Source organism: Mycothermus thermophilus, assembly GCF_041956435.1.
Source record: "Mycothermus thermophilus strain CBS 625.91 unplaced genomic scaffold VTJ04scaffold_8, whole genome shotgun sequence".
NCBI classification, from domain to species: Eukaryota; Fungi; Ascomycota; class Sordariomycetes; order Sordariales; family Chaetomiaceae; genus Mycothermus; species Mycothermus thermophilus.
This window is the reverse complement of record NW_027191434.1, coordinates 818,051-833,005: the sequence shown is the minus strand read 5'-3', so window position 1 is coordinate 833,005 and position 14,955 is coordinate 818,051. Positions and strand designations below refer to the sequence as shown.

The 14,955-nt window shown below is 54.8% G+C and overlaps 5 protein-coding genes across 5 annotated transcripts; 3 read left to right on the top strand and 2 right to left on the bottom strand.

Moving 5' to 3' along the window:
• Nucleotides 1-976: 976 nt before the first annotated feature.
• On the top strand, nucleotides 977-2,224 carry VTJ04DRAFT_10794 (uncharacterized protein; the record flags this gene model as incomplete). The annotated part of the gene is made up of 1 exon (XM_069358571.1): nucleotides 977-2,224. The coding sequence occupies one exon, from the start codon at nucleotides 977-979 to the stop codon at nucleotides 2,222-2,224; it is 1,248 nt and encodes a 415-aa protein (XP_069214122.1).
• Nucleotides 2,225-3,988: 1,764 nt separating this feature from the next.
• Nucleotides 3,989-6,268, bottom strand: VTJ04DRAFT_10793 (uncharacterized protein; the record flags this gene model as incomplete). Its single annotated transcript, XM_069358570.1, has 4 exons — nucleotides 3,989-4,106; nucleotides 4,612-4,932; nucleotides 5,745-5,947; nucleotides 6,062-6,268. The coding sequence occupies 4 exons, from the start codon at nucleotides 6,266-6,268 to the stop codon at nucleotides 3,989-3,991; spliced, it is 849 nt and encodes a 282-aa protein (XP_069214121.1).
• A 1,695-nt stretch (nucleotides 6,269-7,963) lies between these two features.
• VTJ04DRAFT_10792 (uncharacterized protein) lies at nucleotides 7,964-9,528 on the top strand (the record flags this gene model as incomplete). The annotated part of the gene is made up of 2 exons (XM_069358569.1): nucleotides 7,964-8,327; nucleotides 8,405-9,528. 2 exons carry the CDS (start codon nucleotides 7,964-7,966, stop codon nucleotides 9,526-9,528), a joined length of 1,488 nt encoding a protein of 495 aa, XP_069214120.1.
• Nucleotides 9,529-9,562: 34 nt separating this feature from the next.
• On the top strand, nucleotides 9,563-13,397 carry VTJ04DRAFT_10791 (uncharacterized protein; the record flags this gene model as incomplete). The annotated part of the gene is made up of 4 exons (XM_069358568.1): nucleotides 9,563-9,692; nucleotides 10,066-10,150; nucleotides 10,439-11,555; nucleotides 11,787-13,397. The coding sequence occupies 4 exons, from the start codon at nucleotides 9,563-9,565 to the stop codon at nucleotides 13,395-13,397; spliced, it is 2,943 nt and encodes a 980-aa protein (XP_069214119.1).
• An 803-nt stretch (nucleotides 13,398-14,200) lies between these two features.
• Nucleotides 14,201-14,653, bottom strand: VTJ04DRAFT_10790 (uncharacterized protein; the record flags this gene model as incomplete). Its single annotated transcript, XM_069358567.1, has 1 exon — nucleotides 14,201-14,653. One exon carries the CDS (start codon nucleotides 14,651-14,653, stop codon nucleotides 14,201-14,203), a length of 453 nt encoding a protein of 150 aa, XP_069214118.1.
• Between the last annotated feature and the right edge of the window lie 302 nt (nucleotides 14,654-14,955).

The following is a 14,955-nucleotide window of genomic DNA, read 5'->3' as shown; positions in this document are numbered from 1 at the left end:
GGGTTTTGTTTTCACCATCCTCCTCTCGGGTTCTCTTCGGATGTCAACTCCCCCAGATCTCAATGCCACCCCATCAGACCGTTGACACCCTTCACCGGTTCCCCTCGGCATGGATCTGATGCCTTGGCCATCCTCCCCGACCGACCACTCGCCTCCACATCCCGACCGCTGCGGTACCGCCAAACAACCGGCGCCAAGATGTTGCAGCGCAGGAATCCTGGGGAAGCACCCACCAGACGACAAAGGTCGAGACGACAGGACAAGTCTAGTTCTGCGGAGAAGACCTCCCGAGATCACATGAGCAAATTTGGTTCCTCTCTCCATTCTCCAAGGCCTAGCCTTTCGCAATGATGGCCCTCTTCCTTTTCCACGACTGTCGGCCGGGCTCCATCTTGTCGAGAGGTATAGCTATCAGACGCGCACGCTGCCCCGCGGACCTTTCTCCGGTCTTCGAGTTGACGATTTTCACCCTGTCTCTCGCCCTAAGCCCCTGATCCGGAGAAGCGGAGCAGCTAGCCCAGCGAGGTTGTCTGTGCTGCGGCCCCCTTACCATCGTGAAATTTAGCCTTTAGCCGGCCAAATCCGCTTCTGCCCACCATTGTGGCCGTACTTCAACTCGGCCACGCTCGTTCGCAACCCACCTCTCGCCTTACAGTCCATCAACCTGGGGCATCCCATTGTGAAATCGTCTCTCGCCAGCGGCATCTATTATTAACCGACGTCACGAGTGGAGCTTGACGGCATTCCTTGGTCCATCCGACCCCTTGGGGAGACGCCCCAGCAGTGTGGTTTGCCCTTCGGAGTCCAACAGCCTAAATTCAAGCCGCTCCACATCCGCGACAACGGTAGTACTAGGTATTGCACCTACAGTGTCTAGGTGTTCATTGCTGCAAGAAACCCCGACGTCCTCCATCATCACCAGACCGGCAGTCGCTCGCCTCGCAGCGCTGCGTGCGCTGCGCCGCCCGCGCCCGCCATGGTCAACCTTTACGAGGACCCATTCGCCTACGACGGCACCGACTTCAACCCTTTCCTGGGCCATGATCAGTTCCCTTCGCCGCCGTCGCCCGAGGAATTCCATGTCGTCAGCTCCGCTACGGAGCCCAACTTTCCTCCCGCTATCCACCACGCCCTAAAGGGCTCCATCCATCATCCGGGATATCTGTCCCCAGCTGACCCGCTGGGTCCAGCGGCCGCTGGTTTCGACGATGCCTCGCTCCGGACGCAGGCTCACCTGCCGCGCTCCGTGCCACCCGGCTTCCAGCCCGGGCCGGGCCAGCGCGGCCTCACCATCGACACGGCCGCGGCCGGATTGAGCTGGAACGCGGCCGCCATGGCCACCACTAACGTTGCCTCTCCCATCATCACCTCGCCAACCGCAGCATCCATCCCCACCACCCGTCCGCCCTCTCACCCCCTGCACAACATGGCCCTAAACATCGCCTCCCTCCCAGACACCACCGCCACCACAACGACAGGAATCACCGCTGGAGCCCTGACCGCGTCCGTCCCCATCACCTCCGCCGCCCCGCCCTCCACCAACCCCCTGCTCACCTCCCCGCTCCCCGAGAGCCAGGACGAACTCACCCGCCTCATCACCACGCTACGATCCGAGCTCCGACAGGCCGCCCAAGAACGCGACGAAGCCCGGCTGCAACTAAGCGAAGCACGAAACGAACTGTACGCGGCCAAGCAAATCGAGAAGCGGCTGCGTGTGGAACGGGACGAGGCGCGCTCGCACGCCGAGTTCCTGGGTCAGGAACGAGTGAAGCTGAAGCAGACGGAAGCGAGGCTGAGGAGGGAGAGGAACGAGGCAAGGCTGGCGGCTGCTACGGCTGCGGCTGCCGCGGCAGGGTTGGGCGGGAAAGCGGGGAGGGTTGGATTAGGGCTGGGAGGTGTGGGTGTCGGGTTGGCGCCGGGAGGGAAGAGACCGGGGATTGGGTCTGCTGTTGCGGCTGGGACTGGAACGACAGCAGCTGGAATTGGGGTTGCGGGAACGGCTGGACAAGGTGCGGGAGCAACAGCAGCAGGAGTAGCAGGAGGAGGAGGAGGGGGGGGAGGAGGAAACACTGCCGGAGGAGGTGTCACTTCTGGAGTTGGAGCTGCGGCTGCTGGTGGCACCGCCGCATTGGGAGTGGCTGCTGCTGCTGGCCTGGCCGCCGCGGTGGATAGCCAGGGTGAAGAGTCGGGAGAGTCCCCTCCGATGGCGATGGATCAAAGCTGAAGGGCTTGCCGTCATCAACTTTATGCTTCTCTGCTTGTTTGTTTATCTATTCTTACATTTCTTTCTTCTTGCTCGGGTCAGGCCTTGGGATAGGTGGAAGTTCGGGAGTTTGATACCACCAAGCAAGGATTTTCTCATCTCTCACCCGGTTGAGCCTGTTGGGTAGGATTCGGTGCCCCCTTTTGGATTTTCTGAACCTTTCATATCTATTGAGGAAGTGTACGATGTTGCTATGACTTTCCCCTGTCAAGTCCGGCCTGTATCATTTGGTTTTCATCCGGGGAATGGAATGGATGGGAAATTGACAACAAAACTGTCTGTGACGGTCTACTAGCTGTTTCTATCTGTCAAGAGGCTCAAAAATGAGGATTTTTATTCGAATGAAAATGCAGTTTGCTTTGGAAGGTTTGAGGTAGCGTGTCGAGCACATTCGTTTCGATGGTTGTGCGGTATACTTCCATGTGATACTGCTGTTTGAATGCCAGCCTAACAGCCACTAGGGACTAGCAACGCCAAGGCCAACGGATGGAAAGGCCTCTTCATGTGTGGACTCAGACTTCTCCACTGCCCTTGCATTTGCATATGTCGGTATTTAGTGAGCCGCATGTGTTTGCTGGGCCGTGACGGAACATGGGCACGGGTTTTAGCGAGCGAGACTCTTCGTCATTGTTTCCAACAGCAGCATCCTATCCTACTAGGTCACTCCGGTTAAAGTGTGGAAAACCGGGGACGAGCGAATCCCCTTGCTCTCCGAGTTGCAAGCCGAATGCGGAATCCGGTGAGTCGGTGAACACTGGGCTTGTGCTTGTTGCTATGACCAGACGCCGTGGTCGTCCACAGAAGGAGGCATGAAGAAAACACGTTATTACCCGATGATTGAACTATGTACGCGTGTACACACCGCATGACGACTACTCCCTTGATCCAGCTAGTTCAGATCCTCCCTCCCTCCCCTCCCCTCCCCCCTCCCCCCCCCCCCCCCCCCTTTTTTTGGTGCCATTTCGGCATGATCGTAGATATAAGTCCATGTTGAAATGCTCTGGGTTAGGCAAGTCTGTGCGGATAGTGTTTGCCAGAAGATGGCAAAGCACAACGTGGGCATTAGAGGAAAGGGGCAACACAAGCCAAGGTCCATGGCCCCTGACATGACTTCCCGCGACTATGACGCGTCAGTCCCAGGTACTTTGACACTGTCCGCCATCCACCACAGCCTCATTGATGGTGGTTATACGTGTGCAGGACACTCAATACCTCGCTTCACCATTGATCGCTGCTTCGCTCCGTTTGGCCAGAATTGGCTGAGATATGCCCATCTTCCCATACCGTGAACTCCTTGGGCCCGATTTCTCTTCCTCACCCAGTGTCACAGATACTCGACCGCATCCACGAACGCCTCCTCCTCGTCGCCGTCATTGTTGTTGCACTCGTTCCACGATCCACCTTCCCCTTCATCCCCATCACGGTTGTCGTCTAAGCCGGTTCTTAACGAGCCCAGCAGATGTTCAAAAGCATCCCGAAGCTCTTGATGGTTCGAGTCATTTTGATCTTCGAACCTCTCTCGAGCGGTGTGGATTTTGTATGATACATCTTGCCAGGCTGTGAGGTCCAGGAGGAAGCTGGCGAGTGTGTTGTAGGTATCAACGTCACCGTAGATGGCCGCGATATCGAGAAAACTGAAGCCGTCCTTGTCCAGGATGAGGACGTCAGCGTTCAATTCATGCAATGTACGCTGTGCCTCATGCGCATTGCGGCTGATTGCGTCCATCAGAGGTGTTCGCCCCAGTTGTTGAGAGCATTCAGATTAGCCTCATTGTCATAGAGCACTTTGATCGAAGTGCTTGTGTTATTAAGAGCAGCACTGTGCATGGCCGTGTTGCCGTATCTGGTGACGGAGTGGACGTCTACACCAGCTGACAGAAGCCTTTCCAGCAAAAGTCTCTCGTTCATCCCGGCAGCTTGGTAAAGTATGTCTGCCCCCTTCTTTGGATGTGGCACGTAAGAGTGGGTAACTGCTCGATTGAGCAGGGCAGGAATGGAGGAAGCGAGTGAATTGAGCTTGTGCTTATGGAACCGAACTGAGCCCTCAGGGCGAGGTAGTGAGCCTATCTATATACACGCAGCGGTCGAATGGCAGGGCCGAAGACTGGGTCCCCATCTCCAGATCTGGCCAGGGTTCTGAAGTAGGGGCACAGGGCTCGGTCCTGTCCACAGCAGAGAGTGGCTCTGAGGGGTGGCGAGTGAGTTTTGAGGTCTTGGCAGAAATAAGCCTCAGAAACCTCAATTCCTGTCACATTGGATCTGTCGAGTTTACCCGCGGCCCATGTCCCAGCAGCATGTTGATGACATCTGGGTTGGAAAGGCCCAATTGTGGCCAGGTGTCTCTGTACATTGGCGTTATCCTGTCCTGGGACGCGAGATTAACGTCGGCGCCAGCAGCAACGAGAGCCCTAACATGATCCAGGTTCCCCTTCTTCAAGGCATGCATTATCGGCGTCATGCCCAATGCGTCTCGCTGGTTGATTTGAGCCTGGACCGCTGGGTCTCTGCTTTGGAGAACGCTTTCAAGATTTGCTGGAGAGAAGCCAAGGACGATTTCATGCAGGAAGGTTAACCCCAGGCTCTCAATCCATGTTTGCGGAGGAAAGAGTTGTTCCAAGGCGGCCCGCACGTCTGGTGGGATGTCATGGTGCAAGAACATAGAAGCGATGCTTTGCCGGGGAGTTTGGTCGTAGTCATTAGCCAGATCTGGATCTGCTTCCGCCGCCATAAGGCACTGGATAAGACTCAATGCTTTCTTCCAGTTGGGTGGCCAAGATGTTGCTATGTGAAGTGCGGATCGACCATCTTCAAGAGCGATATCGAGGACGGCTGCCCTGTTCCTTCGCAAGATCTCCCGGACACCCTCAACATCGCCGATGAAGACAAGCCAGAGTAGATTGGTCGGGGTTTGACCATATCCACATGAACTTCCCCGACCGAGGGTGATGTTGAGGAAAGAGTGGATGGAAAGGGCAGAGCCGGGTTGACAAGTCATCGCCCCATAACCGCCACTATGACTCGATGGGTTCACTCGGCGTCTGCAGCCATCCTCGGGAACAAGGCTTCTCTGGCCCTTGCCAGTGTTCCAATGACCAGTGTCCCCCCGATTCTGAGGCTTGCCAGCGAGTTCGACCAACAGATTCGACATTTTTTGACGTTGGCGTTTAGGTCACGGATTTCTGAGATGACAGTGAGCTGTTCGGAACATTCTGACTCTGTTACATTGGTTAGAGACAACTGGATTTCTTCGAGACGCGCCGACATCTCTCCCCGACACCGGTCGACCACATCTTGAATGTGATCAATTTGATGGGCGTTATTCTGGATCGATTGGGTGATGGCGGCGAGTTCCCGTGCGTGTTCAACTCTTCATTGACAGACTTCGAGGGAGAGACTTGTCGACAGGGAGCTGTTTTCAGTGCTGGTATGACTTTGACGAGGCGGCCTGGGCCATCGGAGTGAGTTAAGTGATAATACGTACGCGTTATAGGCAGTAGATAGCTCCCAAGTCCTTTTGCGGACCGTTTCGAGCCGGTGTAGCAGGCCCTTAATTTCCGATGCCTTGAAGTAGAACTTCACCCGCTTCTTGACAGACTTTTCCGGACGTAGGTTCTGGATTGTATTGTCGAGTTCGCCAACCACTGCCTTGGCATTGTCCTCCTCGGTCTTCAGCCCCATGAGAATCTGGGCGTGTACATGATCTTTAGGGGTCGATGCTGGTCTTATCACTGTCGCATTTGATGCCGGTATTTAGGTACTGGGATTTGGTCGTGTTCCAGACCCAGATATCGCTGCGACTGTTTGCAACCTCTGCATGCCCTGCTCCCGCACGCCCTGCAGCATATGAAGCACTGTTCGAAAGTAGTGCATCTCGTCTTCCAGTGCTACGATCTCTTCTGGAGCATGCTCCGTTTCATGGATCAAGGTAAGCAGTTTGTCGCTCGCCTTGACGGCGATCTCAGTAAGGCTGACCGCCCCAGCAATGATCCCATAAACTTCAGCCATGTTAGTTTAGACGAAATCAAAGTAGCAAAGTATTAATGCAAACAGCACGTTGACCGGAAAATATTGGTTGTGGTATGTGGCTCAGAGATGTCAGTGCTTAAATGAAAGTCTGGTGGATGTTAATTACACCTCTAAGCATCGTAACACTAGGATCTAGGAAATGTCCGTGAGAGGTTAGTTCTCAGCGTCGGGTACCAAGCTTCATGGTCAGATCGCAAGGCTTTGCCCGCCAAGAGCCTTGCCTGCCAGGCCAGCCTTAGGGATGAAATAGAAAACAGAAAAGGTATAATTAGCCAAGAGGATAGCATGAGGTGGGGATTAGTGACGTGCCACGCCAGCCAACGATAAACTACATAGGTACCTAATTAGCGCCTCTCGCCTTGTTATGAGGTCTGGCCAGCAATGAAACCTACAGGTAGGAGGTGATATGGATAGAAGATATGTCCTCTCGGGCAACGAGGTACCTCGGTGATAGCTTTGGGATTCATAGTTGCGTGAATTTCTGGCGGAGCCTCACGTGGGCATCAAGTAGAGCACCTTGCATGTATGTCGTCTCAGCGCGCTACAAAGCACCACATTATCTCCGCCACAGACGACTTTCCTACCACCCCGCCCAAGCACCCCGCCCAAGCACCCCGACTGTCAAAAATCACAAACCAGAACATCAAAAGGCTGCGAAGACCTGTGTGGTACTCTGGATAGGCTATCCCCAAACCCATCGAACGCACATTCGCCTATCGACTCACGCGGATGGTCATGTCAGGCTGACACTCCGATGCACATACAACATCACAGTTTCAATGTTGGGGGCCAAAAGCGCCAGCCCTGTAGTCGCGCCACCCAACACAACCATGCAATTTCACGTGCTGGCCACACATCGCAGATATTTTCCTGTCGTCCTCAGGTTCTCATTTCGCGTGGATGAATTCTGCCGTGGTTCCAAAGAACACAAGATCCTGTGTGTCACCATGCATCTGCAAGCCCTGCGCCTCAAATGCGACAGTATCATTGTTGGCGTAGTGGCCGCAAGAGGCTTGTCAAGCCTTACCGGCAGTCACCCCTCTCTGTGGCTGGGGGTTTGGTTCGTTGATAGGAATGTTCGCAAGGCATCTTGCGACCGACAAGGTTGGAGCCCATATTGCTAAATGTTGTTACTTATCCGGACTGACTTCTGAAGACTCTCCATGCCGGGTTCTAGTCTGTGTCTGCACGCTCTGGGCTTGACATGGTAATTTAATCCCAAACACAACCCCCAGCAGGCTGCAGAGGCAGAGGAAATGAACTTCAAGCGGACGGCTCAGAATTGGGCCGACCTTACAGCCCTACCGTTGGGCCCCCCCTGCGGCGGTGCCCTTTTTCGTTGCTTGGCGCGGAACTGTTGTAACGGTTGCAGGGAGCATCACCGAGCTCCAGGGTGATGGATCCACAGAGGGCATGTTTTCCTGGTGGTGCTGGCGTGGTGAACCGCGAGCCAGCGGCCCGGAGCTGAGGGAGTCATAAAGCCAAGCAGATGCGATGTGACGACCTCGGGAGGCTGTGCCCGAGAAGAATGCATCCCATGGTGTAGCCTGGCGAGAGGTATGAATACACCTGAGTAACCTCGTTCACGCCCGGTATCGTCTGAGCCTTCTCTCTCACCAGCGACTGTCTCAGTCCTGACCGCCGCCAACGTCAGACACAACACAACCTGACGCCATGAGGATACTCGCTGGGTCTGCCACGGCGCGCATCGCCATTGGCACGGCGCTGCTCGCTCAACTGCAGCCTACAGTCGCAGACATGTTCTACACTATCACGAGCTACTTCGTGTATAGCGTGTCCACCGAAGTCTATCCGTCGACATGTTCAGACAACTGTCGCACCTACACTTACACGGATACTCTGACGGTTAAGCCCACTGTGACGCCCACCGCCGAGCCCGTCTCATCCAGGACCAGCAGCGACACCTACGACGATGTCGAGATTGTCAGCGTATTCTTGCCCCCAGGCGCCGTTGCCAAATCTGACATTCAAACGGGTTACGGCTGGGACTATGATACTGATCGCTTCACCTTCTATGGTATGACTGCACAAAACCAAGCCGATTACCTCTCTCCCGGGGCTCTGTTGTGCAAAGCGCTGACTGAGCTTTATTAGCTGTTCCGGTCACTATGACCGCACCAACGAGCTGTCCCACGTCCTTCGAGGTTGCTACATATTATGATGTCTACGTGCCGTACGACGTCCGGCCCTACATGTCGGCAGAAAGCACCATCACGTCCACTAATTACAAGGGTGATGCGACATATTACATCCACCTCCTGGACCCATCAGCAGTCGCGCCGACGGCCCGTGTTGACCCAACCACCAAGTTCGAGTACTCGTACTATGTCAAGTCCTGCCGCAACCCCACGGCCACGGGGGCCGACTACTGGGGCCCGACGACGACCAGCAGCAGCGGTGGCAGCCGGGGTCCGTTCAGCGGCGGCGACAGTTGGGACAGCGACTGGCACGTTTGCGGCGTCTACACCGGTTGCGTCCGCCTCGCCGTGTGGGTGATTGTCATCGCGACCATCATCCCCGCGCTCTTCTTGTTCGGCTTCGTCGAGTCGTACTTCTGGTTCCGCCGCCTCATGCTGGGCAAGTCCGCCCTCCGCCTCGGCACCGTCTGCTGGTGCCTCATCAGCCTTTGGGTGATCCTGCTCACCCGCAAGTCCTCCGCCCGCAGCGAGGCCGATCAGGCCCTCCTTCGGGAGTATTGGAAGAGCCTCAGCGCCGGCACTCGCATCAAGCTGTGGTTCAAGTGGGGCTTCCGCTGGCGCTATCCCGTCGAACTGCTGGGCAACCCCGACGGTACTACCGTCGTCGTCGTCCAGCAGCCGCCCCCCGCTGCTCCGGGAACCACTCCCGGCCAGTTCCCTCCTCCTCCTCCGGGGGGCGACCCGTCTGCTGCCGCTGCTGTCGTCAACGGCAATGATGAGAAGACTCAGGACCAGCAACAATCGCAAATCGGCGTCGTTCCGGGCTCTGCTCCCATTACCCCAACATACCCTGGCCAGCAACCGCCACAGGGCTACGTCTGGATGCCCGCCCCGCCGCAAGGCGCCTACGTGCCTCCGGGTCAGCAGCCGCCGCAGCCGGCGGGGTATTATGCTTCGCCTCAGCAGCCGGTGTACGCGCCATACCCGCCGTCCTCGTCGCCTGCCCCGACGAGCACCGCGACGCCACCCCCGCCGGTGTATGGACAGACGCCGCCTCCGCAACAACCTGGGCAGCAGTGAAGTGAGCGAGGGGTGTAAACGGGGTACTTGTGGGATGTTTGGAGTTGGGCTGGTGAGATGGATTGTTGTATCTTGTTGGCAGTTGGCATACAGAGCATGGTTTTGGAGGCTTAAGGGCGCATTTGGTGAGGGGTCTAGAAAGCTCATGGAGAGCCTATTGTGTTGTACAGGCTGTTCTCTTTGTTGATGGTTGGTAATTGCGGGGGCGTTATCATACCGAGTTTTGATAATTTACGGATAATAATTAGCTGATGAATATTGTCATGGTGGTCAAGATACCTATGGTGTCGCGATGAGATGATATCCCGAGACAACACCAGGTACTCTCCTAGAAGCCTCTTGAATGCAAGGTGCCATTCTACTTCCATAATCTTATCGAATGGCACTTTTGCTCTGGGCCAACTTGCCGCCTTCTAACACTGGTGGCATTGTGGGGATGTGTGTCTCGGGGACCTATCTCGATGACAAGATGACCGTTCCTTCTAGGTTGGTCAATCAGCGTCTAAATGAACATGCAAATTGCCACATGTCATGCAGTACCAAGCTACATCACTCAATCATACCTCGAGTTGAGGATCTCTTTGTTTCGAGGACGCCTTCAAGGTTTCAAAGACAATGATAGGTACGCCATTGACCACCACACTTGTCCACGACAATAATGACCTTCGAGTGCAAAGAAGCCAGAGGTTGGCCCAACAAACAAAAATCCGTTTTCGTCCTGGACATGTCTCAAAACTCTCAATTTCCACCTTCATTTCCCCAGTAAGCCAGCTGACTGTCCGGATATGGTACAAACGCAGTGGACGTCTTTATGCCAGTGCAGAAAGACCATTGCATGGACTTTGAACCGCCTATTATATTTCCACGTCTGTATTGTTGCGCATCACAGAGCTGATGAAAATTGATCAAGACCCGCTGCAAAACAACTAGCTATACCATCACTGCGACTCTCCTCGGTGGTCCCTGATATTCCAACACGCCTAGCCAAGATGGACGAGATTAACCAGTGGTGGGACAACACGCCTGATAATCAGAAGGATTTGGTCACCACCAAGGTGCACACTGTCGAGCGTGAGAGTATCCGACGTCCCACGCCTCTCATTGACCCAGCCAGATTCCGTTATGGAATCAAGGTCGTAGCCGTATACGACAGGGACAAGGACCCAAGGCGCGACACCGTCGAAAATGGCCAGGATAAGGACAAAAAGCGTGGTACCATCGAAACCGGAGGCGGCCGGAAATCCCCTACCGACATAACGACAAGCCGAGGAATCAACGAGCTTCAAGTCACCCAAGCCTCTCTGAAACGGCTCAGGGCGCAGTGGAATCAAGACAGAGACCAACTCTCTGGATTGTTGTCGGCAAAACTTGCAACCACCGAGACCATCGAAATCGACGACGATGACAAGCAACCACAAGCCACCAGCTCGACGTCCATAGGATCGCACCCAAGCACCGGTCTGAGAAAAAATCTCCGAGACATCCGCCGGAAACTTGGATATGAGAATTCGATCGAAAGCTATTTCGGACATGAACTTGCGGAGGCCAAAAAGGACCCGGGAGTGTACAAGGACCAAGATGAAATTTTGAAGCAGCCGCACTGGCAAACATACCTCGCAAGCCGGTCTGGCCAAGATAGCAGGACTTTGATCAGGGGATTCCCCATGGTCGAAGATGTTGTTTTTGTCAAGCATCAAAACACTTGGTCCGGCGAGGAAGTTGCTGGAGTGAACCTCCCAAATGGCCCTTGCTACTGGCAGTCCCTCTCTCTCCTCCTCTACGGGAACGTGTACGCATGGCTGCGCGTCAAAGCGGAGCACCTCAGCTATCTCGAGCGCGCCCTGCTTGATTCAAATCACCCGCGACACCAGTTCTACACGCGCGAAGGGAGGTTTGTAACAAATACTTGGGCATCAGGCTTCACAAAGGGCGCTCGCGAGATCAGCGCAAACCTGTGGGAGATGCTTCAAGTCCCCAACTGCTGGGTTAACGACGCCATGTGCTACTTAACCGCAGACGTATACGGAGTTTTTGTTGTGCTGTACAAGTCTGTATACCATACGAGGAGGAAAAAAGGAGACAAGAAAGACAAGGAAGTATATGAAGACATTGTGCATGATAAGGTGTATGACATGAAAACATATGGGTCATACAACTCAAGGCACATCTTTCTGTGCTATATTGTATAGTCCCCGTTTCCAATCCCTACACTGCTCCACCTTTTTTCCGTAACAATACTAACATGTGTTGACTGGCAGAACGAAGATCATTTCCAGCCTATGGTCCCAAACGACTTTTACGCTTGGGAATTCAAGCTGCCACCTCTGACGTTGAAAGCAACGGCCAAATACAAGCTCGAGACCAAGGAGCGAACCGGGAGACGTGCCGGTGATGGCCCCAAACACCATTTCCGCGCCGAGTTCAAATCACTTCCTGGTGTGCTGGCCCGGCCATGGTATACTTGGGACCATCTCACCATGGCTGTCGGTTACGGACCTTACGGTCCCCGTACTCGCGAGGACATGCCCCTGGGTAACACCCCGGGAGAAAAGGGACAGAAACGGGGACATGAGGACGATCAGGGTGGCCGTGGGCCAAAGATTAGAAAAACTGGCAACGGGACGACGCCACTTACGCCCGCAAGCACACCAGGAACTCAGCCGACGACAACGCCCGGTCCGCAGACTCCGCAGGGGACCAGTAACCGGGGCCAGAGCAACGATGCTATTATCAACCAGCTCCAGGACCTAGTCAATGGGTACCAGGCCATGTTTGAGAAAGAAAAGACAAACCACAAAAACACATTGAGACAGCTTGCTGATGAACAGAAACTTGTTAAAGGACTGCAAGATCAACTACAGATGGCCCAGCAATCACAGCCATCACAGCAGTCGCAGCAGTCACAGGCTGCCGCATTGTCCAACTGCCTGAATCAGCTGCTGCAGTTTCAAAACAGGGTTACCCAACTGGAACTTCAAGCCCAACAAGAACGGCAGCAACGACAACAAGTGCAACAGCAACTACAACAACTGCAACAACAGCCACAACAACCCCTCAGAATGCTGCACCTCCCTCTCCCACCCAACATGTACTACAAGGACGTCACTCGCGCAATGCTCAACTCCCTCACACGGGAGCGCCTGGCCAACTGGGCCTGGGAGCTGAGGCTGTGCGGTATAAGGGACACATATACAACTCAGAACGGCGGGATGAAGAAGGTCACACTTGTTGACCTGCTGGACGATGGGAGTCTTCAAGCCGCACACTACAGGGACAACCGTACGTTGGTCAGCGAGGAGGACGGCGAGGACCGGGATGTTGCAGTCATCCGGCGTAGGCCGCAGCAAGGTGGTGGCGGCAGCGGCGGTGGTGCACCTCCGCCTGGTCCGCCGCCTGGTCCGCCGGGATCACAGGGCCCGAGGACCGGGACGGGTGGTCCAGGGGGTAGTGGTAGTGTCTACCAACTCGGCGTGCAGCCGGGTCTGTCCGGATCCCAGGGCCCGGTGACGGCTCCGCATGGGTTTTACACAACCGGTCCTTATCCACAGGCTCCTTACCAACCTGGTCTACCGCCGGTTCAGCTGGGTCTTCCGCAGCGTCGGCAACCCGGTCCGCTGCCCGGTCCGCACGGATCCCAAGTCCCGACGACAGCTCAGCCTGGTCCATCAGGAGCTCGGGGCCCGACGACCTCCGGTCGTATACCTCCCGACAACGAACTTGGCCCACTTGAGCTTGGCCCACTTCAGCCGTTTTCGCGTGTCACACCGCCTCCCCAGCCTCAAACACAGAACCATCCGGCATCTGGCGGGCAGCGAAGCGATGGTGGGAGTGGAACCGCGGATGAACCGTTCGAAATTGATGATGACTAGGTACTAGCTGAGGTAGGGGGGTATGTAGGCTAGGGTAATTTGAAGACACGATGAGAGAGAGATTTAGGTGTTTGGTTGTTTGTTTTGGCGTTGGTGGGATGGGAGGGGGTGGGGAGTTTGGGATTGGGGTGTTCAAGGGATGGGGTTGCTATGAGGGCTTGATGTACCACAGTTCAATGATGCAAACAGAAGAGTTTCTCAGTCTCATTTTGTTTTCAGGTCTTGAGACTTCCTGCTTGGCTGTTCATCTTTGTTTTGCTATTAACTCTAAGCTTATTAAGATGATCGGTGTCTGTTTCATAACAAATTGGCTTCGGGTGATCAGAGTTATTATGGTCAAGAGGTCTGAATGCTACAACTCACAGATACAAGAGGTGGTACATCAACATGAGCATTATGTCTCTGATCATAGACTTCTCCGATAATACTGTTCGTTCATGGGACACGACCTACCTGTGATCACTAACAAGTTCCTATAATGGATTCCTGGTTACATACGGATTAACTAGCTGTCTTGTGATTAACTACTGGGTGGAGGTAATACAGGTCGTCTTCACCTGCCTGATTTCAGAGATGCGCAAGGGAATTTCAAAATCAACGTCATATTTCATGTTTCTAGACTTTTCTCGCTGCTTGGCCTTTGTTTACCAACACCACGTCTGTCATGACGAGCTTCCACCCTCATAGGAAATCCTGAAATCAACGCTATTCGCTTTTCCACGCCCGTCCGGCCTGAACCCTAGTTGACGTGGTAGGGCAGAAAATCCTGAAGCCTTTTCATGAGAGGTGACAGTTCTCGGGGGTTAACTTGCAACCGAATCCCGAGCTCCCTCGCCCGTTTCTCCAGGTCCGTCTGCCAGTTTGCAAGACCCAACCACGCGCCTTGTGGCGTGGACTGGCCTACGATAGGCTCGAAGCGCCTCAAGTTTGTGGAGGTGAAATGACCTCATGGGCTCTTCGTCGTACGGCACGGGGGGGATGTCGTGCCATATTCGAATGTCCTTGAGATCCCAGAACCCACTCTCTCCGGATTCGATATCCGCGAGAAGCCGAGACATAGCGTGGACTGTCCGCTCTTCCCAGTGGGCTGCCAGGAAGATGTCGATGGAGGACACGTTCTGGGGCAAAAGCTTGGAAAGACTCCTGTCCCCCCGTTTCGCGAAGAGGCCGTTTGCTCCAAGGCACACTTGCTTCAAGCGGTAGAGGCTGTCAAGAGACGAGTAGTCGCTTTCATATGAATTATTCTCGGTTGGCATGTGCTCAAGAGTCAGCCGGCGGAGGGTTTGACACAATTGCGGACAGCGGTTGTTGAGAATCGCAGTAACCTCCTCAGCGAGAACAGGTGTGCCACATATTCTGTCAGGGTACCTGAATAAAAGGTTCTCCCTGGATGATATATATGTGAATTCGGCCAAACTCTCGCACCGACTGAGCATGGCCTCTAATTGGCGTGCGGTGATAGAGCTCAATACAAAATTGACTCGTGTTAGCAGACGCAGATCAGGTGGGATGGCAGCCTCCAGCGGAGGAAGCTCCTTCGGTGAAAGGTGAACCGTAT